This window comes from Salminus brasiliensis, chromosome 19, assembly GCF_030463535.1.
Source record: "Salminus brasiliensis chromosome 19, fSalBra1.hap2, whole genome shotgun sequence".
In the NCBI taxonomy this organism is placed as follows: domain Eukaryota; kingdom Metazoa; phylum Chordata; class Actinopteri; order Characiformes; family Bryconidae; genus Salminus; species Salminus brasiliensis.
Window position 1 is genome coordinate 35,398,090 of NC_132896.1, and position 24,420 is coordinate 35,422,509.

Here is a 24,420-nt window from a genome sequence, read left to right on the forward strand (position 1 = left end):
GTGTGTGTGTGTGTGTGTGTGTTAGAGAGGGAGATAATATTTTCTGTTACAGTCTCTGGGGCAGCAGTAGGATTGGTGTGTGTGTGTGTGTGTGTGTGTGTTTGTGTGAGAGCTATAAAAGCTGTAAAGTCCATGAATGCCTGCAGTGCACTTTTCTACTTTCTCCTTAACATCCTTCTACTGCTCTCTTTCTCTCTCTCTCTCTCTCTCTCTCTCTCTCTCTCTCTCTCTCTCTCTCTCTCTCACTTTCTTTTATCTCATAACATCTTTCTCTTATCTTTTCCCTTTTATCTCTCTCTCTCTCTCTCTCTCTCTCTCTCTCTCTCTCTCCTTCCCTCAGCCCTCTCCTCATCACTTTCTCTTTTCTCTCTCCTTCCCTCTGTACCCTGTATGACCCTCCCTCTCTTTTACTGTGTCTTTCCCACTAGCCCCCCCACCCCCCTCCTCCTCCCTGGCTGATTTGCCATGGTGCTCTCTTGCCCACCTCCCGCTGTGTGTGAGGCAGTGTGTGATGTGTGTGATTTGCTATAGACCTCCGGCTCGCTGACCACATCAGCGTTTCTCTCCCAAACTGTCTGGCAGCTGTGGGATCAAAGGGTCCATATCCTACATGTTCCCCTGAGCTCCTCTTACAGCGTCTGCGAGCAGCCAGAATTCAGTTCTGCACCAGCCTCTCCTCACCCCTACACTCACACACTCCGCCTTTACCACCCAGATATGCAAATGAGCTCTGTTCTGATACTCTTTAACTTCAGAGTGAATAGGTGGGACTAAACTGCTGTCGGCTGAATGGGCGGGGCTAAGCTGTTTCAGGTGCAATGGGAGGGGTTAAGTAGCTTTAGGCTAAATGGGCTGATGAGATTATATACGGACTGTGTGAACGGGGGAGAGAACAGTACACTATACACGCCTACTTCAGAACAAGCAGGACATCACTCTGAAAGTGCCAATTCAACCACATCAATTTTATAATGTTAGAATTGATTATAATTATTTTTAATAATATTCTTAATCAACAGAACACTTTAGGTGGTGGGTTGGAGTGAATGTCATCATTGCTGTGATTGAGCTGCTGTGATTTGATTCACCGTGACACACCACCTCCAGTCTGCTCTCCAGTGTTCTGCTTTTCTACAGCAGCTTTGGGAAGCAGGAGCAGAAGTAAAGCATAGAAGCCCCAAAGATTATTCATATACAGTATGCTTTAATATGCAAAGTGAACATTGTTGTTACCTAGCAACCAGTGATCAGCAGAGTGGTACTGATATATAAAAAATAAAATAAAATTATAAAATCTGTGGGTGGAGCTTATTGCTGGATCAAATTAAGCATGTGGTGCTTTACTATAGAATAAAACTATGAGGCTATTTTATATTCCACTGCTGTGTCACTCATTTTAGCAGTTTTCCATTAAGTCTTTTTTTTAATTCTGCTAAAATAATCAGTCAAATACTGATCTATTGTGAAATTCGAGGTTTTATGATGCATGGAGTTGTTTCATAAAGATTCATAATTAAACTTTAAATTGAATCACATTTCCTAAAGAAGCCTAAACGAGTTGCATTGTTATGTGGTCAGAGATTCACACTCACATTTTGCCGACTGAGGAAAGAATAGGGGGGAGGAAAGTGTGGAGAGATGGAGAGGCACATGTAGCCCCCTTGGGACCGGGGAACAATGCGTTTTAATCGATTCAGCAGTTTAGCATGCGGTAGTGGATAGAGTGTCTCCATTTGCAGTCCAATTTGGTGTTCGTAAGCTGGAGGTGTGCTTGATGCTGAATAATTGTTCCCTTTGGAAAAAAAAATATGAATGTGATTGTTGTGCAGAGAGGCAGTCAGCTTTTAGGAGTAACCTCCATCTGGAGTAAAGATGCTTCACATTATGAGTCTGTGTGTGTGAATATTCATTTTTGTGGTGGCGACAATTGTTCTTGAATAACCCATTTAGACCCACATTAAGGCCCTTCTGCTCTTTGTAATGTCTAGTTTTATAGGACAGTCCTTAGCTAGTCTACAGCACTCCTATACACTAGAATAGGAGATATTAGTCCATACACACCTCAATAAACACTCCTATACACTAGAATAGGAGATATTAGTCCATACACACCTCAATAAACACTCCTATACACTAGAATAGAAGATATTAGTCCATAAACACCTCAATAAACACTCTTATACACTAGAATAGGAGATATTAGCCCATACACACCTCAATAAACACTCCTATACACTAGAATAGGAGATATTAGTCCATACACACCTCAATAAACACTCCTATACACTAGAATAGGAGATATTAGTCCATACACACCTCAATAAACACTCATATACACTAGAATAGGAGATATTAGTCCATACACACCTCAATAAACACTCATATACACTAGAATAGGAGATATTAGTCTATGAACACCTCAATAAACACTCCTATACACTAGAATAGGAGATATTAGTCCATAAACACCTCAATAAACACTCCTATACACTAGAATAGGAGATATTAGTCCATACACACCTCAATAAACACTCCTATACACTAGAATAGGAGATATTAGTCCATAAACACCTCAATAAACACTCCTATACACTAGAATAGGAGATATTAGTCCATACACACCTCAATAAACACTCCTATACACTAGAATAGGAGATATTAGTCCATAAACACCTCAATAAACGCTCCTATACACTAGAATATGAGATATTAGTCCATACACACCTCAATAAACACTCCTATACACTAGAATAGGAGATATTAGTCCATAAACACCTCAATAAACACTCCTATACACTAGAATAGGAGATATTAGTCCATACACACCTCAATAAACACTCATATACACTAGAATAGGAGATATTAGTCTATGAACACCTCAATAAACACTCCTATACACTAGAATAGGAGATATTAGTCCATAAACACCTCAATAAACACTCCTATACACTAGAATAGGAGATATTAGTCCATAAACACCTCAATAAACACTCCTATACACTAGAATAGGAGATATTAGTCCATACACACCTCAATAAACACTCCTATACACTAGAATAGGAGATATTAGTCCATAAACACCTCAATAAACGCTCCTATACACTAGAATATAAGATATTAGTCCATACACACCTCAATAAACACTCCTATACACTAGAATAGGAGATATTAGTCCATAAACACCTCAATAAACACTCCTATACACTAGAATAGGAGATATTAGTCCATACACACCTCAATAAACACTCCTATACACTAGAATAGGAGATATTAGCCCATACACACCTCAATAAACACTCCTATACACTAGAATAGGAGATATTAGTCCATACACACCTCAATAAACACTCCTATACACTAGAATAGGAGATATTAGTCCATAAACACCTCAATAAACACTCCTATACACTAGAATAGGAGATATTAGTCCATACACACCTCAATACACACTCCTATACACTAGAATAGGAGATATTAGTCCATAAACACCTCAATAAACACCACTATATAATGTATATTGCTATCCCTTTCTGCTGTGACAACATTACATTTACATTTACGGCATTTAGCTGACACTCTTATCCAGAGCAACTTACAAGGTAACTCGTATTACAGAGGAGAGCTAATGTAGTGTTAGGAGTCTTGCCCAGGGACTCTTATTGGTGTGGTGCAGCATATGACCCAGACTGGGAATTGAACCCTGGTCTCCCACATGGTGTAATAGCTCACTGGCAGCTAGTGGTTTTATCTGTTGTGCCACACCAACCACCGCAGTTTGTAACCACATTACAAACTGGTTAATAAAGCCAGGTATTAGCAAAAAACACTCCATTCAAATTCTGGCCAGCATTACCCACAGGCAAATAATCAACATAGCCTAAACAACATCCCAATATTTTCAAAATTACTGATGATATCTGAAATCCTATAATAGCACACACACTGTAATACTGCCAGCTGCGGTTTCTTATCCAAGCAAATGTAGCAGCGATTCATATTAATTACTGCAGTCCATCCACTTAAACTGAACCTCATACTTCAGACTAAAAAAATAAATCAATAGAGAAATTTACTAAAAGCATCTTAAATTATGGAAAAACAACAGTCACCACACAGGCATGGGTGATAGGTGAGCTGTTAAAGTTTAAAGAGGATTACCATAATTGTGTATATGTTCTTAAATCTTAAAAAAAAAGTAACTATGTTTTTGTTCGCATCTTAGTTACATTATTTTAAGTGATATCTGCCCTTTACAGTGTCTGAACATTTCCAAAAGAAAAACTTAATTAAATTAAATTTAATTAAATACTTAATATAATATTATAGTAACTGTAAATGATTTTAGAAGTAGGAATACCAATCATGTAATATGATAACATATGAATGATGGATATATGCAGTGTGTATCATAAAATATGATGTTATATTTCTCTGCAGTGCCAGTGTTTGCAGTAGGTAAGCGCATCAGTAGTGTAACTCTGTGTTGAGTGTTCAGGACTGTAGGAGTGTAAAGCCCTGTTTTTGGGTTTGGGTGGGCAATGCTCGCTAAGCAGGAACCTTTTTTCAATTATAAAAAATCTGGAACCTCACGCCTCACTGGCGTTTACTGTAGACAGCATTAAAAGCTTTTGATTTTAAATGGTGTAAAGTCAGAGCCACTTCCACTAAGACGAACCACGGCTCCACCAAAGACAGGAGAAATTCAAATCCGGTCCAGAAGCGCAGAGCGTTTCAGAGTTATGTTTTAATAATAAAGGCTGGAATGTCTGTATTCAGCCAGTGAGTGTGCGATCATGACCTATATAACACCCCCCACCTCCTGAAACATGAGTAGAATTGAGAAAACCTTTCATCAGTCCAGAACCAAGGCCAGAGAACTTCACTAACGAGGCCTTCATTTAATACATTCCGGAAATTATAGATCTTTTTTAGCTGCAGGTGAATTTTAGGAGTTTTGTTCTAAAAGGTGATGCTCACCTAGGCAGGACCCAGAGCGACCACCGTTTCTACCGTTTAAATGTTTCCTCTATTACGCCTCACTCGATCAGTCCCGAAAGTGACACTCACAGCTGTTTATTCAGTCCGAGTCAGAAACTCTCCTTCTGATCAACAAACACATGAACAGGAAGATCAGTCTCACCCCACTGCGTTTATCCTTCCTCTGATTGGACAGAACAGTAATGAGCTCTTACTGATCCAAACTGCGCTCTGACTGAGCTCCCACTGCTTCAGGACAAAACACAGCGCATCCAACAAGAACCAAAGCCTCCTCCATCTTTTCTACAGCAGTGAAAACATGGAGGCTCACAGAAAGCTCTGCTGATGGAGTCTACACCCTCAGCTACTTCACTGTGTGCAGTGTAAACACACCACCCTCACTCCTCTGGAATAGGACATTGAGTTCTCTGGAATGATGGTGGTTCTCCATACAAAACTTTTGGGATGAGTTGGGATGGTGATCATTCCACATTCTGATTCTTACTTTTTACACTCTTGTTGCTCAATGCAATCAAATCCTCACAGCAATGCTCCTCCAAAATCTAGTAGAAAGTCTTTTTATCTGGACAGTAGAGACAGTTACTCCAACAAAAGCAGGAGAAACTCTTTTAATACCTTTGATTTCAGAAGAATAAATGAGCAGGTGTCCCAATACTTTTGTCCATGTATTATGTCTTGGTTTGATCAGCTTTTAAAGAACGTAGCGGGCCTGTTTTGTGTGTGTAAACAAAAACAACCTTCAGGACTGCTGCTATTTAGAGCCACACTACATGATGTAGGTCATGTTCTAGATAACAGACAGTTATCGAGAACCTACAGTGTCAGAAACCACATAATCAAGTCTTTGAGAGATCACCGAACGCCTCTCTGAACTGTGTACTCATTTCGCCACGCAGGTCACAGGATTCTAATTGGCAGAAAATTAGTGCCATGTACTGATACTTCCAGCTACTTGTCAGCTACATCAGCCTTGTAGCTTCTCGAGAACTTAAGAACCGATCTCCAGACACCAAACAGGACTGATCGGGCATAGGGGAGGGGGAACTGTGTCCTCTCCATTTGTGCCTGAACTATTGCTTTAAGTAGATATCGGCTGGGAGTCTTTTCGTCCTGCTGCCGAGAGATTCCCCCGAGAGCTGTTCAGAGATCATGAGCGGTGGAAAAGAAGGTTCATAAGAGTGCCCTCTCTCTCTCTCTCTCTCTGTCGCTATCTCTCTCTCTCTCTTCTTGAGAAAGCCCCCAGACAGCTCCAGCGCTCTCGCAGGGTGCCGCCGTGTCGGCCGGGAACAGGCACTGGCTAATGGAAGCGTGCCCTTGTTTCCCGTCTGCTGTTTCTTTCCCTTTTTTCCCTCCTTTCGCCGGTTGGTTCCTCCGCCTCACGGTGTGTGTATGTGTGTGTGTGAGTGAGTGGCTGGAAGCTTGGCTTTGCCTCAGCGAGGGAGCAGCACAGCGCATGAATTATGCAGAGCTGTCAAAGCCAGCTATTGTCGGAGGTGGCGGCCACACTAAAGCTCTGGGGTGGAGGGGGGCAGTGGTGGTGGTGGGGGGGTGGTGTTGTATTTCCTCAAGCTAGCAGCGCTTACTTAGCATCCCAGAGTGAACCTGAACGGCCAGTCATGGACCAGTGATGAGAGGGAGAGAGAGGGAGAGAGAGAGGAAGGGGGAGAGAGAGGTATGGAAGAAGCTGATGGAAAGTGTGTGGGACTGAGGGATGGAGGAGACTGGGTAAAGTGGCGGTATCGTAGCGAATGGAATTTCTCTTGCAGTTTTAAAGAGTTTGATATTCAGTGTAAACACTGCTTCAGTCCATGAAGCCTAAATATTCTCATACTTTCACCATTTTTATTTATTTATGGAACCTACCAAAATCACTTGGAACAAAGTCTTGTTACATCAGTGTGCATTATAAGTCCATCAGTGTCATAAATAAATAAATATTATTTTACAAGTGCAAGATATTATGTAAATACAGCAGCAATATATAATAAATTAAATAAATAAAAAAGACTCACATATAAAAGAAAATAAAATCTGATACATGTCTTCTGCTGTGATCAGTTAATTCTCAATATTTTAATTGTGATAGAAAAGTAAAGTCATAAATGCAATGTAGAATAAATTAAATAACTATTTTACATAATAAATACATATTAAATAGTGGTATTTATTTATTGTTTATGATTGGTCAGAAGGTCAAATAAACTGAGGTTTTAAAGGACAGTTATCAGTTAAGATCAGTATTTTGATGGTTGTGGATGCAAAGGGTTGAGGTTGTTGATGCTTTCTCTTGTGGTGGGGTGTTACAGGACTCATCCCACTAGTCCCATCATTTTGCTTTAAACTTTATTACAGCATATTTGATTTGCTTCATCTTTAATTTTGTATTGGTATAATGTTAATTTGCAATTATCTATAAATAATCTGTAAATAATATTCGTATTGTTTTTTTACTTGTATTATTTATATTGTGTATATAGTGATAATTTAAGTTTTTGCATCTGAATGTCTTGCCATCCCTTTGCTGCTGTGACACTGTGAATTTCCCCACTGTGGGACTAATAATCTTATCTTATCTTATCTTAAATTCTCTAATAAACGGAAAATGGGAACCACCAATTTTGTGAATCATTTTGGAGATACTTTGTTTGTTTGGACAGATGAGAACAACATGGACATTATGCTTCTAAATATAGCTCATATTGAATATATTGTGACTGTGATGTATCAACCATGCTACGGGACATTAGATTCATATTACATGATGCCATGTCCACGATTGTTTATAATATATTATATATTATAATCTAAAATAAAATAATAAACACCACTCTTTGCCCTTAATTGCCTGTTGGCAGTGTTTGAAAATATCAAAGATGAGTGGAGCAGGAAGCAGATTCTTTTAGCATCAACATTAATGTTGGAATAACTTTCAGTGTAATCAGCTCTCGCCAGTAGACATGTCTGAAAGCCGAGGATACAGCCGAGGCAGGCTGGGTGTCTCAGGGTTATTCGTCCAGTCGTTCAAACACCCAGAAAGTCGAGTCTCTGGTCTCTGGGGTGCTAGCCTAAGTCTAGTCTTGAGTCTCCGGGTGCGAGGCTGAGTAGAGATTCAGGTCTTTGGATTGTTAGTCCGAGTTAAGTCGAGTCGAGTCTTGAAACTGTGGAAGTGTGTGGAGATACTTGAGTCTCAGGGTGACCGTCCAGATTGAGTCAGTCGAGTGTCTGGTGGGAGCCCTAATTAAGTTTTGGGTTTCTGGTATATTAGTCCAAGTCAAGTCTCAAGTTTCTGGAATTCTCTGAGTTGAGTCTTGAATCTCAGATTGGGACCCAGTCAAAGATTGGGTCTGAGTCTAGCCGTAAGCCTAAGGGGTGCGAGTTTGAGTCGAGTCTCTAATCTCTGGGGTGGCAGCTTCAGTCAAGTCTTGTGCCTCTGGTTGGGAGTCAAGAGTCTGAGTCAAGTCATGAGTCTAAGGTTTGTTGATGCAAAAAAGACTTATGAACTATGTAGGACAGGGGCTGCTCAGGTCTTGGTTGGAAAAGCACTGGACTAAAGGCAACAGTTAGAAGAATCGGAGATACTACAGACCCTTTTATCTACCTTCCTTATATGCAGAAGATGCTAAAAGATTTGTAGGCTGATGCAGTACAGTGAACTATGCAGAGGTCTGCAGTGGCATGCAGTGAGTTCGAGTGCAGCAACTTTACGACAGCAAACTAAAAGAGTAATAAAATCAGTATGTGGGATGAAAGAATGGAGGGAATGAGATAAATGAGGAACGAATAAGGACGGGGCGGCAGGTGGAACTTCTGGCGAATAGTGGCTGACACTGTCGGCACAGACAGCCATCGTTATTTGTAGAGTTAACGGTCAGAGGAGCAATGTGATATTCAGAAGACTCCCAGTGCAATGTAATTACTCTCCCTCAATCTCGCTCTCTCTCTCTCTCCACCTTCCTCCCTCTCTTCGTCAGACAAGCTGATGTGCTTAGGTAAGAAATATGGGTCACCAAGGTTGCAGACAATTTATTTAGCTATAAGTGACTTTATCGGTTCAAAGTCACGGTGGCGTGTCCGCCTCTGCCTGCCTCCATCGCTGATCCAGTTAGCGGTAGCTTTTTCTGAATTAGAGTAAAGCAGGAAGCACCATTCCCACGGTTTCTGACAAAAAAACAACCTCACTGAATTAGACAACAGTGACCATATTACCTCTAATAGTAACAACAGCACAGCAATTCATTCCTTCATCAAACTGTTTTAGTGTATAGGAGTGTTTATTGAAGTGGTTATAGACTAATATCTCCTATTCTAGTGTATAGGAGTGTTTATTGAGGTGTGTATGGACTAATATCTCCTATTTTAGTATATAGGAGTGTTTATTGAGGTGTTTATGGACTAATATCTCCTATTCTAGTGTATAGGAGCGTTTATTGAGGTGTTTATGGACTAATATCTTTTATTCTAGTGTATAGGAGTGTTTATTGAGGTGTTTATAGACTAATATCTCCTATTCTAGTGTATAGGAGTGTTTATTGGGGAGTTTATAGACTAATATCTCCTATTCTAGTGTATAGGAGTGTTTATTGAGGTGTTTATGGACTAATATCTCCTATTCTAGTATATAGGAGTGTTTATTGAGGTGTTTATGGACTAATATCTCCTATTCTAGTGTTTCGGAGTGTTTATTGAGGTGTTTATGGACTAATATCTCCTATTCTAGTATATAGGAGTGTTTATTGAGGTGTGTATGGACTAATATCTCCTATTCTAGTGTATAGGAGTGTTTATTGAGGTGTGTATGGACTAATATCTCCTATTCTAGTGTATAGGAGTGTTTATTGAGGTGTTTATGGACTAATATCTCCTATTCTAGTGTGTAGGAGTGTTTATTGAGGTGTGTATGGACTAATATCTCCTATTCTAGTGTATAGGAGTGTTTATTGAGGTGTTTATAGACTAATATCTCCTATTCTAGTGTATAGGAGTGTTTATTGAGGTGTTTATAGACTAATATCTCCTATTCTAGTGTATAGGAGTGTTTATTGGGGAGTTTATAGACTAATATCTCCTATTCTAGTGTGTAGGAGTGTTTATTGAGTGGTTTATCTAATTTGGCAATGTGCTTGCTCTGAGGATAAAGCTGTAGGACTTGTTACTGTCAGAAATGACAGCCTGATCATGCAGAAGCAGTAAGGTCTTCATGTGGGGCTGAAAAGGTGAATTTGCTTTCTTTGGATCAGCTCAGCAAAGCAAAAGTAATTTGGTTATCAGTAATAAGCAGTTGTGTTCGTTCCCCAGCAGGTTTCAGGCAGTGGGTAGCAGGTGGACAGCAGGTAGATGTTGTTCTGCATTCATGATTAAGTCAGACTGAAGACGTTCTATGTTCCCTGAAATAAAAATACATTTGATTGGACCCCAAACTTATAATTTGCTTTCTGAAAGTTTGATCTTCTGAAGAGCTTTGACTAATTCTAGTTCCATGACATTGTGCTGTAAAGTTTTTTTTTTCTGTTCTACCTTTAACATGGCAACCTTCAAGGTGCAAATACGAACAAGAAATGATAGTGTGTTTTATCTAGAACACTTTATAACATTCAGTATAGCTGAACATAACAATGCTATTTAACAGGGTTCTTCAACTCTGGTTCTTGAGGACCAGCAACCAGCTGCATAGTTAGTTTTAGATCTTTCTACTCAGCCTTTAAACCTGGAAATTAACAGATTAGATGAATCCAATGTGTTTGAGCTGTGAAATCCATAAGCTGTGTTGGACAGGTGGCTCTCCAGGACTGGATTTAAGGAACCCTGCCATGCAGGAACCACTTTGAGCTTCCATATAAAACTTCATACATTAGAGGTGTGATTGTGAAGAACCATTTTTAGAGTTAGAGACCGTACAGATAAGCCAAGAACCACTTCATTTTCAAGTGTGTTAAAAAATGGCTGAGGTGGGAGGTATGAAGTTCCAGGTTGGTCAAATTCCCAGTTTCCAGCTGTCATGAAGGCGACATTAGATCATTATAAGCGCTGACCAGCTGCGCGTCATTTCCTCGCCTGATTTCCTCCTGCTCCAGCCCCAGTGCACCTGGGCTATCTTTTTTGCAGAGTCGCTGGGTTTTCCGCGGCCTCCTGGGTCAACGGCCCACCTGGGCATGATCTGGCTACTGGAGCACTTCCTCTCACCAAACATTAGCGTGATTTATACCCGCACTCCTCGCTCTGGTACATCCTCATTTAAAACGAGCTTAAAAAGGTGAAATCGCTCCGTCCTTCTGTCTGGAGAGTGATGAGAGTGAAGTTCTAGAAACCTCAGGGTTCTTGCTGAGGTCACATTGAGGTGCTTTGGTCTCGCAGGGAATTTGTAATAAGTTCTGCAATCTTAGATGGAAATGAAGTTATGAAATAATAGGAACCGAGGCCGTACCGACAGGCTCATTTTATGTTCATTTTATGCTTCAGTCTTCAATGGGATACACTATTTGGACAAAAGTATTGGGACACCTGCTCTTTCATTGTTTCTTAAGAAATCAAGAGTATAAAAAAGAGTTTGGACATATTTCTGCTGGTTTTAGATACAATTTCGGTTAAAATGTTGGAAAATAATGTTTTTTTGGGGTGGATAATTCGCTGCATAATGCCCTGCATCCTAAACACAGGCATTAATCTCTCCAGCTGTATGGTTAAGGTGATCACCGCTGTGAACAGTTTCTGTACAATGCTGCGTTTTACACCAACCACTCTGAAAGACTGTGTTTAGATCAGTAAATTATGCAGAAAATCAGTGAAATTACCTTTTAATTTTCATTATTTGTGTCCAGCCTAATCTTGCCTGATTGGCCAAAGGACTGCCAAAATGATTGCTCTACTGGGTTGTTGGTGTAGTGCAATGGGTAACAACACTGCCCTTCATGGGTTCAATTCAACCATCAATTATGGACTTCTGCAATCAAACTAAGTGTGAGTAAGAAAACCATTCAAACCAGTGGGAACTAAACTCTGAATTCTGGAGGCAAACTAACCTTTAAATGATAAATACTGTCAATGATAAATTGACAATGATAAAATGATAAATGATAAAAAATGATAAATTTTTTGTCAATGAAGATTTAATATTTGTCTATTTGCCAGTTTTGACAGTCGTGAGGTTAAACCCTCTCAGTCGCTGTTCAGCCTGCCTCACTCGGCGTTTCTCGCTCACCCCGTGTTGTGGTGTTTACGTATTGGTCCACACACAACATGTTTTTACTCTGGATGAAGTGCGGCTGACTCTGAAACCCTGCTGTCTGATGAAAATAGAAGCGAGAACTGTCCATCATGTGCCAAACTGAGGCCTGAACAGCTCGCTGTCGTGGTTGTGTTTTGCACTCGTTTGCAGAAGGGAGATAGCGGAAGTACTGAGGCGTTCGTGACAGGCTGCGGCCCGGGGAAATTACGCCCTGGAAACGCTCGCGCTACACAGGTGGACATGACAGACACGCACCGCGATTTGCTGCTGATCTGAGGTGGGGCGGGCAGCCGGGTTTCTGTGATTCTGAACAAAAGTGGGACACTTTATGATCCCATATAGAACTATCTATCTATAGCTAGCTAGACAGATAGACAGACAGACAGTGAGACAGACAGACGGATAGACAGATACAGACAGACAGACGGATAGACAGACAGACAGACAGACAGATAGATAGATAGATAGAGAAACAGACAGACTGATAGATAGACTGACAGATAGACAGACAGATGGATGGCCGACAGACAGACAGATAAATAGATAGATAGTTGCAAAGAATGGTTTATAGCATCCAAAAGGTTCATTGATTGTTGTCATGATTCTCTACAGAACCATTTCTTTACTAAAGAACCCTTAAGGAACCTTCAATGAAGAGTACAGTACTGTAATTCAGTACTGATTACAAATTACAGGATAAATGTTATTAGAAATATAATATTTCACATTTCTTCACTCTGTTCACTCTGTTTCTGACAGTGAATGTATTATTAGTAGTGTTCATGTCAGTCATGCTCATTTATCTGGATTCTGTGCTGTTATTAATTATAGATCAGTCGTACTGAATGGCATGATACTGTGTTCCATCTCACAGTGTCGAATCCACCTTCATCTTCCTCACTCCACTCCTCTTCCTCACTTTGCTGTAGGCTATAAACTGGAAGGCTCTGGGGAGTTTTTTTTCCACCTGTCTCCGTCTGTTCTGCCACCTTGCACGGAAAGACGCTGGGATTGGTAAACCAAATAAACAGTGCAGTTCCCCTCTAGCTTCTGAGATCGGGATAATACAGAGCTGCTCCGAGGAGGATTCTGGATTCTGTTAGAGAACATCGTCCAGAGACCAGCTTCTCACTGTGAAATCCTCCGGTGCTGTTCAGGATTTCACAGCGGGTGGTTCATGTATTATTTCTTATATATATATATATATATATATATATATATACACACATTGTGCAAAACCTTGTGTTCCTGATCTGTCAAAGCAAACTTGATTAAATGCAATTTCTATTTATTCTAGTAATTGATCTATTTATTACATCATTAAATGAATAGATTTATTCATTTATATAACAACATAGAAATTGTGGAGTTAAGACTTTTCATTTGTAGATGGTTGAGTGTTAGTTGTACCTGCAGCTCTCTGTGTCTTGTCCAGCTGTTTATTGTTCAGTACGACTGGCTGAGCTCGAGGCTCTGCTTTTTTACCAGCACTTGGCACGTCCAGCTGAAGGCCTCAGCTTTCGCTGCCGGCGTGAGAGTGCTGCTCTTTTCACGGCCTGTCCCATAAGCACTTTTTAGCTTGTTTGTGTGTGTGTGTGTGTGTATGTGTGTGTGTGTGTGCAATGCCGGTGGTGATGTTTTATCGTCAGCAGCTGTGTCTGTATCTGCTGGTGGCTCAGAACGGTGGAGGGACGCGGGGAAGTATTAGCGGGCGGTTAGCGTTCATGCTTCAGTGGAGGTGTAAGTGCGGCAGGACGCTGGGATTTATGAGCCTGCTGAGATTAACTGGATGGATTAATGGAGTTGTCCCAACAGTGCTACAGCCTCTCTCTGTCTCTCTCTCTCTCTCTCTCTCTCTCTCTCTAAATCTGTAATTTATCTGTTTCTCTTTCTCGCGCTCTGCTTGCAGTGCCTCTCACCGAATCACTGAATTACTGAATCACTAGGGTGTCGGGGTGGGGTATACTGAACATAGCACTGAAGAGATTTTCCAAATATAGCAGTATCTGATTTTTTATTCATTAATAAAGTTAGTACATTTGCCAAAATGAAGCTCATAAGTCGGGATTAATTAAAGTGAATAAATCAGGAGTAATAAAGTTAATGAGTGAGAATTAATAAAGCTAATAAATCTTTATTGACAAAACTAATAACATAACATAGCGAACAAGTCAGGATTAATAAAGTTAATTAATTTGCTTTAAAAGCAAAATAGTCAGCATTAATAACAATAATAAATCAGCATTTATACGGTAAATATGTTAGAATTATTGACATGCATATGAGAGCCTAAACATGAATGTTATGTTAATGATTAATAACATTAATATTGAATAATTTCAATAAAATAGAATTGATGTAGGTACGTTTTACAGGTTAATGCCAGGATTAATAAAGTGAATAGGTTTGTATTAGTAAGATTGGTAGTAAGATCAAGATTAATTATTAAAAATCATTTAATATTTTAATAATTTAAAACCAGTTAAAGCACTGAACAGCATGTATGCTGGATATCTACAGACATATAGAGTTATAGATATCAGAGATATTTGTGGTTTTGGCCCAGGTGAGTTGGACTCTCACAGCTGTTTATTCAGTCCGAGTCAGAAACTCTCCTTCTGATCAACAAACACATGAACAGGAAGATCAGTCTCACCCCACTGCGTTTATCCTTCCTCTGATTGGACAGAACAGTAATGAGCTCTTACTGATCCAAACTGCGCTCTGACTGAGCTCCCACTGCTTCAGGACAAAACACAGCGCATCCAACAAGAACCAAAGCCTCCTCCATCTTTTCTACAGCAGTGAAAACATGGAGGCTCACAGAAAGCTCTGCTGATGGAGTCTACACCCTGAGCTACTTCACTGTGTGCAGTGTGAACACACACCACCCTCACTCCTCTGGAGGAGCGTTTACACCAGTACACACACACCCCACCAGTACAGTTACACCAGTACACACACACTCAACCAGTACAGTTACACCAGTACACACACCCCACCAGTACAGTTACACCAGTACACACACACTCAACCAGTACAGTTACACCAGTACACACACCCCACCAGTACAGTTACACCAGTACACACACACTCAACCAGTACAGTTACACCAGTACACACACACCCCACCAGTACAGTTACACCAGTACACACACACTCAACCAGTACAGTTACACCAGTACACACACCCCACCAGTACAGTTACACCAGTACACACACACTCAACCAGTACAGTTACACCAGTACACACACACACCACCAGTACAGTTACACCAGTACACACACCCCACCAGTACAGTTACACCAGTACACACACACTCAACCAGTACAGTTACACCAGTACACACACACACCACCAGTACAGTTACACCAGTACACACACCCCACCAGTACAGTTACACCAGTACACACACACTCAACCAGTACAGTTACACCAGTACACACACACCCCACCAGTACAGTTACACCAGTACACACACACTCCACCAGTACAGTTACACCAGTACACACACTCAACCAGTACAGTGACACCAGTACACACACACCCCACCAGTACAGTTACACCAGTACACACACACTCAACCAGTACAGTTACACCAGTACACACACACCCCACCAGTACAGTTACACCAGTACACACACACTCCACCAGTACAGTTACACCAGTACACACACTCAACCAGTACAGTGACACCAGTACACACACACCCAACCAGTACAGTTACACCAGTACACATACACCCCACCAGTACAGTTACACCAGTACACACACTCAACCAGTACAGTGACACCAGTACACACACACCCCACCAGTACAGTTACACCAGTACACACACCACACCAGTGCAGTTACACCAGGACACACACACCCCACCAGTACAGTTACACCAGTACACACACCCCACCAGTACAGTTACACCAGTACACATACACCCCACCAGTGCAGTTACACCAGTACACATACACCCCACCAGTACAGTTACACCAGGACACACACACTCCACCAGTACAGTTACACCAGGACACACACACACACTCAACCAGTGCATTTGGGGAACAGCCACAAGGGGGCGTTCAGACAAGGTGTGCAAAAGTCTCATACTGGTTATAAAAGGCCTACTACAGTTTTCTGCCCACAATCTTTTGACCAGTAGCTAATCACTGATGATAGATATACTGATATTGATAAACCCACAGGTGCGTCAATACTGGACAATATTATCAACGGGCCAGAATATCGGCCTGGTTCTGGTGGACAGATAGAGGGTCAATACAACCTGACAGCTTGTCTTTCCCTCTACTCTCTCCTTTTGTCAGTCCTCAGCTGCTTTTGTCTTCTCTTATTTGTCCTCCTATTTGCTCTCGTCCTCTCTCTCTCTCTCTCTCTCTCTCTCTCTCTCTCTCTCCCTCTTTATCTCTATCTCTCTCGCTCTTATTGAAGGGCTGCTGCTCTTCTGGATCGAAATTCTCACAAGTCCACAATTTCTCCAGCCCTCTTCATTTGACCGCTCTCTTCCTCCTTCACCCCTCCTCATCCTCTCTCTTCTTTCTTCTTTCCTCAGCTGCTATCGCCACCCCCCCTCCTCCCGCGGAGCAGGTGGAGTGTAACTTTGTGTGGAGGAGGCGTGGAACAGTGAAGTGAACGGGAGAAGACAGGGAAAGAAGAGAACATTCGGATCTACAGGAGAGCGCAGAGGAGGGAAAACCAGGAGGGGAAAGAAGGAACAGCATGAAGTCAGAATGGAGGTGAAAGATCGGCAGCAGTTCTGTTCCCTCTCTCGCACCCGGAGAGAACGGAGGATAGGAGGAGAAAGAGACGAGGAGGGCGACGGAGGGATGGAGGGACTTAGCGAGCGACGGCACGCGCCGACATCCGTACTTACCCAGAAATCCTACAGCTCCAGCGAAACCCTGAAGGCGTTCGACCAGCCGGCCGCTACACAGTCGCTTTACACGCGCCGCATGCCCGATATGGTCCCTGCAGAGACCGAGGAATACCGAGCTCCAGGTTAGTGCTGGGAATATTCAGCGGTGGCCGATACAGGTCCCATCTATCGGGATATTTTTTCATGTTCACACATTCGCACATTGTCATTCAGGTTGGATTAGAGTTAGACATACAGCGTACATTGTGATCCTTAAAAAAAGTATGTTTTATTTTTTTAGAATATTTTAAATATATATTTATATATAGTATACTTATTGTTATTATTGCTACTGTTACTACTGTTCATTTTTAACAGTATAATGCTTAGCAGTATTGAAACAGTACATTGGGTTTTATAATTATATCCATATTTTATGTTATATTGCGTTATTTAAAAAATATATTTTTTTTACATTTTATATTTATATTTTATATTTTAATTTATATTTTAAATGATCAGGAAATCCTTAGAACTATATACATTTTTTAATAAAATAAAATGCAAAATTGGACAGTAACAGTTCATTCCGTTATATTCCGTAATATATATATATTTTTTTTCAGAAGCGGATTTTATAGGCATTGTATGTTTTCAAATTTTAGAACATTTTTAGTACTCACATTCTTTTTTTTTCAAACATGTGGACAGTAGGAATACATTGGATTTTAGTCTTTTATATATAGTTGAATGCATTGTATATATAACAGGGTTCACTGCGAAACAAGATCAACATCCTTGAGCCCTCTGAGAATTTGCTGATTAAAATACATTCAAAGACATCATTTTCTACCATTAGTTTGTCCATGTTTTATCTACTACCAAGGGTATATTCACCCCTGTAAAAAAACCTAAATATTCTTATATACACTAGAATAGGAGATATTAGTCCATACACACCTCAATAACCACTCCTATACACTAGAATAAGAGATATCAGTCTATAAACACCTCAATAAACACTCCTATACACTAGAATAGGAGATATTAGTCCACACACACCTCAATAAACACTCCTATACACTAGAATATGAGATATTAGTCTATAAACCCCTCAATAAACACTCCTATACACTAGAATAGGAGATATTAGTCTATAAACACCTCAATAAACACTCCTATACACTAGAATAGGAGATATTAGTCCACACACACCTCAATAAACACTCCTATACACTAGAATATGAGATATTAGTCTATAAACCCCTCAATAAACACTCCTATACACTAGAATAGGAGATATTAGTCTATAAACACCTCAATAAACACTCCTATACACTAGAATAGGAGATATTAGTCCACACACACCTCAATAAACACTCCTATACACTAGAATAGGAGATATCAGTCCATACACACCTCAATAAACACTCCTATACACTAGAATAGAAGATATTAGTCCATAAACACCTCAATAAACACTCCTATACACTGGAATAGGAGATATTAGTCCATACACACCTCAATAAACACTCTTATACACTAGAATAGGAGATATTAGTCCATAAACCCCTCAATAAACACTCCTATACACTAGAATAGGAGATATTAGTCCATAAACACCTCAATAAACACTCCTATACACTAGAATAGGAGATATCAGTCCATACACACCTCAATAAACACTCCTATACACTAGAATAGAAGATATTAGTCCATAAACACCTCAATAAACACTACTATACACTGGAATAGGAGATATTAGTCCATACACACCTCAATAAACACTCTTATACACTAGAATAGGAGATATTAGTCCATACACACCTCAATAAACACTCCTATACACTAGAATAGGAGATATTAGCCCATACACACCCTCAATAAACACTCCTATACACTAGAATAGGAGATATTAGTCCATACACACCCTCAATAAACACTCCTATACACTAGAATAGGAGATATTAGTCCATAAACCCCTCAATAACCACTCCTATACACTAGAATAGGAGATATCAGTCCATACACACCTCAATAAACACTCCTATACACTAGAATAGAAGATATTAGTCCATAAACACCTCAATAAACACTCCTATACACTATAATAAATGCTCTGAAGATTGCATGGACTTTGGTTTGGGCTAGCCTTCATCTGAACCACTGTTTGTAGCAGAATCCTAACAGAACCATTATCTAACCCTGTAGGTCAGCCTGAGCTTCAGCTGTGGCCTGCAGTCTGTGTGTTTCTGGGTGTAGAACTGAGGTGTTTGTGTGTGAGTTAATCTCTAAGTTACACGCTGGAAGATTGAGCTGTTCTCTTCATTTTACACGAATAACTGAAGTGACCTTGATCTGCTGAACGTAATTTGATGCTAAATTTAGCAAAATCATAAACAGCTCAGAATTAGAACAAAGGTGACCAGTTAGAGCATGCATGGTGTGATATTTCTCACACACACACACATAGACACACACACACACACATACACACACACACACACACACACACATAGACACACACACAGCAAGACTGAGAGAGGGATTGATTTGTGTTTGTTGTTAAAAATTCTGAAGAAAAAAAATATATATATATATTTTTTATTATTAATTTTTTTTTGGGGGGTACAGAGTTTATAATAGACTCATATATATATATATATATATATATATATATATATTTTTACATTCATTAAAGTCGGCGTGCGCAGATGATTATGCACTCCGGTTCAGATGACACATTCAGTGTCATTTAATGACAATTCCTATTTATTTACAGAATTTCATTAATTTTCATTTTAAATCTTTATGTTTGTAAAATATGAAAGTAAAGTTAAATAATTCCTGTTCAGTAAATAAACAGTAATTGTGTAATGAAATGTGCAGAAGTGAGTCTCTGTAAATCTACGTGTGACTTATTTACACAAATTAATAATACATGGAATTTGACCAGGGGTGCTAAAACATTTGCACGTGGTTGTTTATAAAGGTTTCATTTTCAGTTTATTTATGAAACCCTCCAGCATTAGAAAAATACAGGGTTTAATAATAATGCGTAAGGCCTGTGCTTATATACACTCACAGTGAGTGTGTTTCCCCCCGCTCGTGATTTGGAGGTGATGAGGGAGGTGACGAGGCTCTGTCCTCATTGTAGACCTGCTCGTTTAAGGGGTGTTGCACATCACACAGTTTAATTATTACCATAGTGAGATTGTATGTGTTGCTGGATGTCCTGAGAGAATCTCGTATATATGGATATACTGTACTCTTACACTCCTGTTAGATCTCTGTATAATCATTAAGTGTTGTTTGATGCCTCGGCTGAAAGGCTGTGGGTTTTAACTGAATGAACAATAACCTGTATTAATAAAATCCTATTAGCTGCTGTTAATTAAAAACATAACACACAAACATGGTATCAAGGTATCAAGGGTCTTATTTGGGTTACAAATCAATAACAAAAACATCCAAATGAATTATAATTGTATTTTTTGTTGATATTATAAAGTAAATTGTAATAGTAAATTAATAACAAACTAAGTGTACTATGCACTAATATATGCATAGTACATAAATGGACACAGAAATGTGTTAAAAGAACATCAAATGTGTTCTTTAACGAACAATCAAGCATTTCCATACATACGTGAGGGTGTTATAGAGTGTAAATATATATATATATATTTTTATATATATATATGAAAATTGGTATATATTTGTGTAATTATATTGCTAATTCTGTTTAAGTGTACTGACTACATATATAAATTGAGTTTATATGAAAATATATTAGTTTAACTGTAATTGCTAATGAGATGTTCAGGTGTATAGGACTATTACCTAAAAGTCCTGCAGAGTCGGGGAGGTCGGTGTGAAACTGAGCTTCACTGTAGAGAAACTGACCCACTCTGATTTCTTTACAGTGATGGACGTTGGTCGCCATGACTACAACACAGATACAGCAGTTTTATAAATATGAATAATTTAATAATGCAGAGTTTGAGTTTGAGTGTGCTTATCCTAATGATTGTAATTACACTGCTTAGTGATTGAATCCATTTTAAAGTAGCATGCATTCTCAATAATCATGTTATTTACTGACATGCTTTCACTCATATCATGTTACACGTGAGAGAAAATGTGTATTTTGAGGATCTACAAATTTTGTTGCAATTTGATTAATCACCAAAAGTCAAGAAAAGCCCAAACATTTGTTATTAAACAGCAGAGCATTGTCTTCTATTGTATTAAATGTGTGTTGAACAGGACAGGCGCAGTGCACTGCTAAAGATGAACACACTGAGAGTAGAGAGTGAGGAAATGCCCATTTCTATGGATTTCATTTAAAGAAAGACCTAAAAAACTATAAATATTCACACAGTAGTGTAAATGTGGCCTTTAGCTGAGGAGGCCTTTATCAGTGTGTATAAGTGAGTACATGAGTGTTAAAGTCGATCGCTGGATCTCATGTTTCTGGTACGTTCCTGGTCTATGTTGGATGCCCTGGTTTTGAATCCGCCCCCCAGCTCACGCTGCACTCTTTTGCTGATTATTCGCAAATTCCTGAAACCATTTTATAAATATTTGATGCGTGATGATGATAAGGCAGTTGTTGGAGCTGTTTCCAGGGACCTGTGGTGTAGTTACAACTCATTCAAAATTAATTTCATTAAAAATCAGGCCCGGGTGGTTAATTGCGTTTTACAGCGTGCTCCTCGTCCCTGGGCTGTTTCTCGCAGGGGGAAGGTCTTAATGAGCCGTCCTGTTTGGGACTTTTTTTGATGGTGGGGGGTGGTGTGGGATAATAATTAAAAAGTATTGTTTCTGTTTCAGGAGAAATATGCCACATAAGCCATTTTAGTATTTTAGCATATCCACCACACCCTCACTGTCCCGTATTTACTGTAGAATTACTGTGTTTTAAGTGAAAAACACACAGACTGCAGATACAAGTTTACAGCAGACAAAAGTTTTTTTGTGTGCAGAAGCTGAGATGCCCTCCGAATTCCAAACATCTTCCCATCCCTCACTGAACCAGCATGTTTTATGCACTGGAAGAATGTTCTGTTTCCTTTGGGTTGAGCCGGTTAATTAATTTCCGATGTATTCACCAGCATTTTTACTCTATTGGCTTTTAATCATGCAACACTTTGCATATCAGATACAGAAGTATTCTTATAAGAGCTGGAGAACAAAGAGAATTTTCAGCAGGGGTGAGAAATCCTCTGATGTGCTCTTGGTCTGGAGTCGAATACTTAAACTTTCTGGTGACGAGTCAGAGTCATATTTAAATATCAGGAAAAATAACGAATTCACTTCAGTATTCAAATAACGTCTGTCTATCTAACACTCTAACTGTCTGTCTGTCTTTCTGTCTGTCTATCAATCACTCTAACTGTCTGTCTGTCTTTCTGTCTGTCTCTATCTATCACTCTAACTGTCTGTCTGTCTTTCTGTCTGTCTGTCTAACTGTCTAACTCTATCTATCTATCTATCTATCTATCTATCTATCTACCTACCTATCTCTCTGTCTGTCTATCTGTCTGTCTGTCTATCAATCGCTCTAACTGTCTGTCTGTCTTTCTGTCTGTCTATCTATCTATCTATCTATCTATCTATCTATCTGTCTGTCTGTCTGTCTGTCTGTCTGTCTATCTATCTATCTATCTGTCTAACTGTCTGTCTGTCTGTCTATCTATCTGTCTATTTATCTTTCTATGTGCTCAGTACTCCTGTATGTTAAGTGTCTGCAGGTTGTCTGTATGATCTGTCTGTATGTGTTTGTGGGCGGGGTTAGAGGTTAATCCACTGTGTGTTAGTTTTGAGGTCCAGCTGATCAGGTGAACTCTTGTTTCTTCACTAATAAATGGGACGGCTCTGAAGCTTAAAGCTCTAATACTCACTCCAGTGTTCTCTGATGTTTTTTTTTATTTATTTATTTCTCGGAGGGGGGGGGTTGACCTACATTCGAGCAGAATAAAACTCTGGATCTGTTTTGTTTTTATGATAAAGAAAGCAAAAGAAAAGACGATGGAATGCCACACAGCGGCACGGCCAGGCAAACACACCGCCTAGTCCGGCGTTTCTTACGTTTCTTATAGAACACCTAACCACATTACCCCTCTATACCCCTCTATACATCTGCCATCAGGGTAAAGACCTGCTGTCTTGTGAATCATTTGGGTAGGAGGCTTTTTGGAGAGAGAACCCTGTCAGACGTCTGTCCTGTATTTTATGAATCATCATAAACAGTCATCCAGCTCCTCTTTATCCCTCACAGTTAAACACACGGTTTCTGTTACTGTGCCTTTAAGGCTGGTATATGTGTAAATGAGCTCTGTTCTGATTGGCTCATATTAGTTTAGAAAGCATTCTTGGCTTATAACTTTAGGATAAGTGGGAGGGGCCTCACTGCTGTCACTCACAGTGGATATCACACCCGCCTGTGGCACCTTTATTAATACCAGGGTGGCTTTTATTTAACAACAGACTCACAAAGCAAACACAGTCAAGGCTCACACTCCGGCAGACGGGCGTCCGGAGGGCAGACAGGCCGGAAAACCGAGCGGAGCAGGCAGGGAGTCAACACCAGGGCAAAGTGGAGAGGAAAATATGACTTAGAGCTCAGTAAGAAACCAAGAGACCTCTTTAATGAGCGGAGCACTCTGGGGGAGCGTTGAACAAGCAGGGAACCTGGATCAGGTGTGAGTAAGAGTAGGAGGGGGCGGGGCCAGTGATCATTAGGATGGTGATGTTGTCATAGAAACAGAATAATCTGATTTCATCTGCATACGATCTTAAAACAAGGGTTCCTCAAGGGTTCTTTAGACAATGAAGACAGTGGGTCTATGTCCGTAGCTGCATACCATGTGTCCATGCTAACCCCTGTCCACCTTGTTCGTTCCTCGTCCTGCAGGTCAGACTCTGTCCCTTCGCCAGCTCGGCATCTGTGGTCCGGTGCCTCGCCGCGGTTTGAGTTTCTGCGCCGAAACTGGACTCCATCACCACGTCCAGTCTGCAGGACCGGACCACATCCAGAACATGGGCGGGGGGATCTCTCCGGACTGTGCCATGCGACTATGGGGGAGGGGCATGAAGTCCCATGGACACGACTCTCGCCTGTCCAGCCAGTCTAACTCCGCCCTGACCCTTACGGACACGGAGCAGGACAACAAATCTGACCACGACAGCGGTGAGTGCGGACATACACACTATTACACACTCACTGTGGGTCCGTCGCTGAGGTGTGTGTGTGTGTGTGTGTGTGTGTGGGCTGGATGTGAAGTCTGAGTAATTTAACCCTTAGAAGTCTCACTTATTACAGTATTT

At 40.3% G+C, this 24,420-nt stretch overlaps 1 protein-coding gene across 2 annotated transcripts in view; it reads left to right on the forward strand.

Annotated features, from left to right (window-relative positions):
* Positions 1–24,420, forward strand: part of LOC140540562 (teneurin-3) — a 192,860-nt gene that overhangs the window by 17,770 nt on the left and 150,670 nt on the right. For both annotated transcript variants that reach the window (XM_072662912.1, XM_072662913.1), the window contains exons 2-3: positions 16,786–17,231; positions 24,008–24,283. In XM_072662912.1, the coding sequence (XP_072519013.1) occupies positions 16,964–17,231; positions 24,008–24,283 (544 nt within the window). In that variant the 5' untranslated portion in view covers positions 16,786–16,963. The remainder of the gene's footprint in view (positions 1–16,785; positions 17,232–24,007; positions 24,284–24,420) is intronic.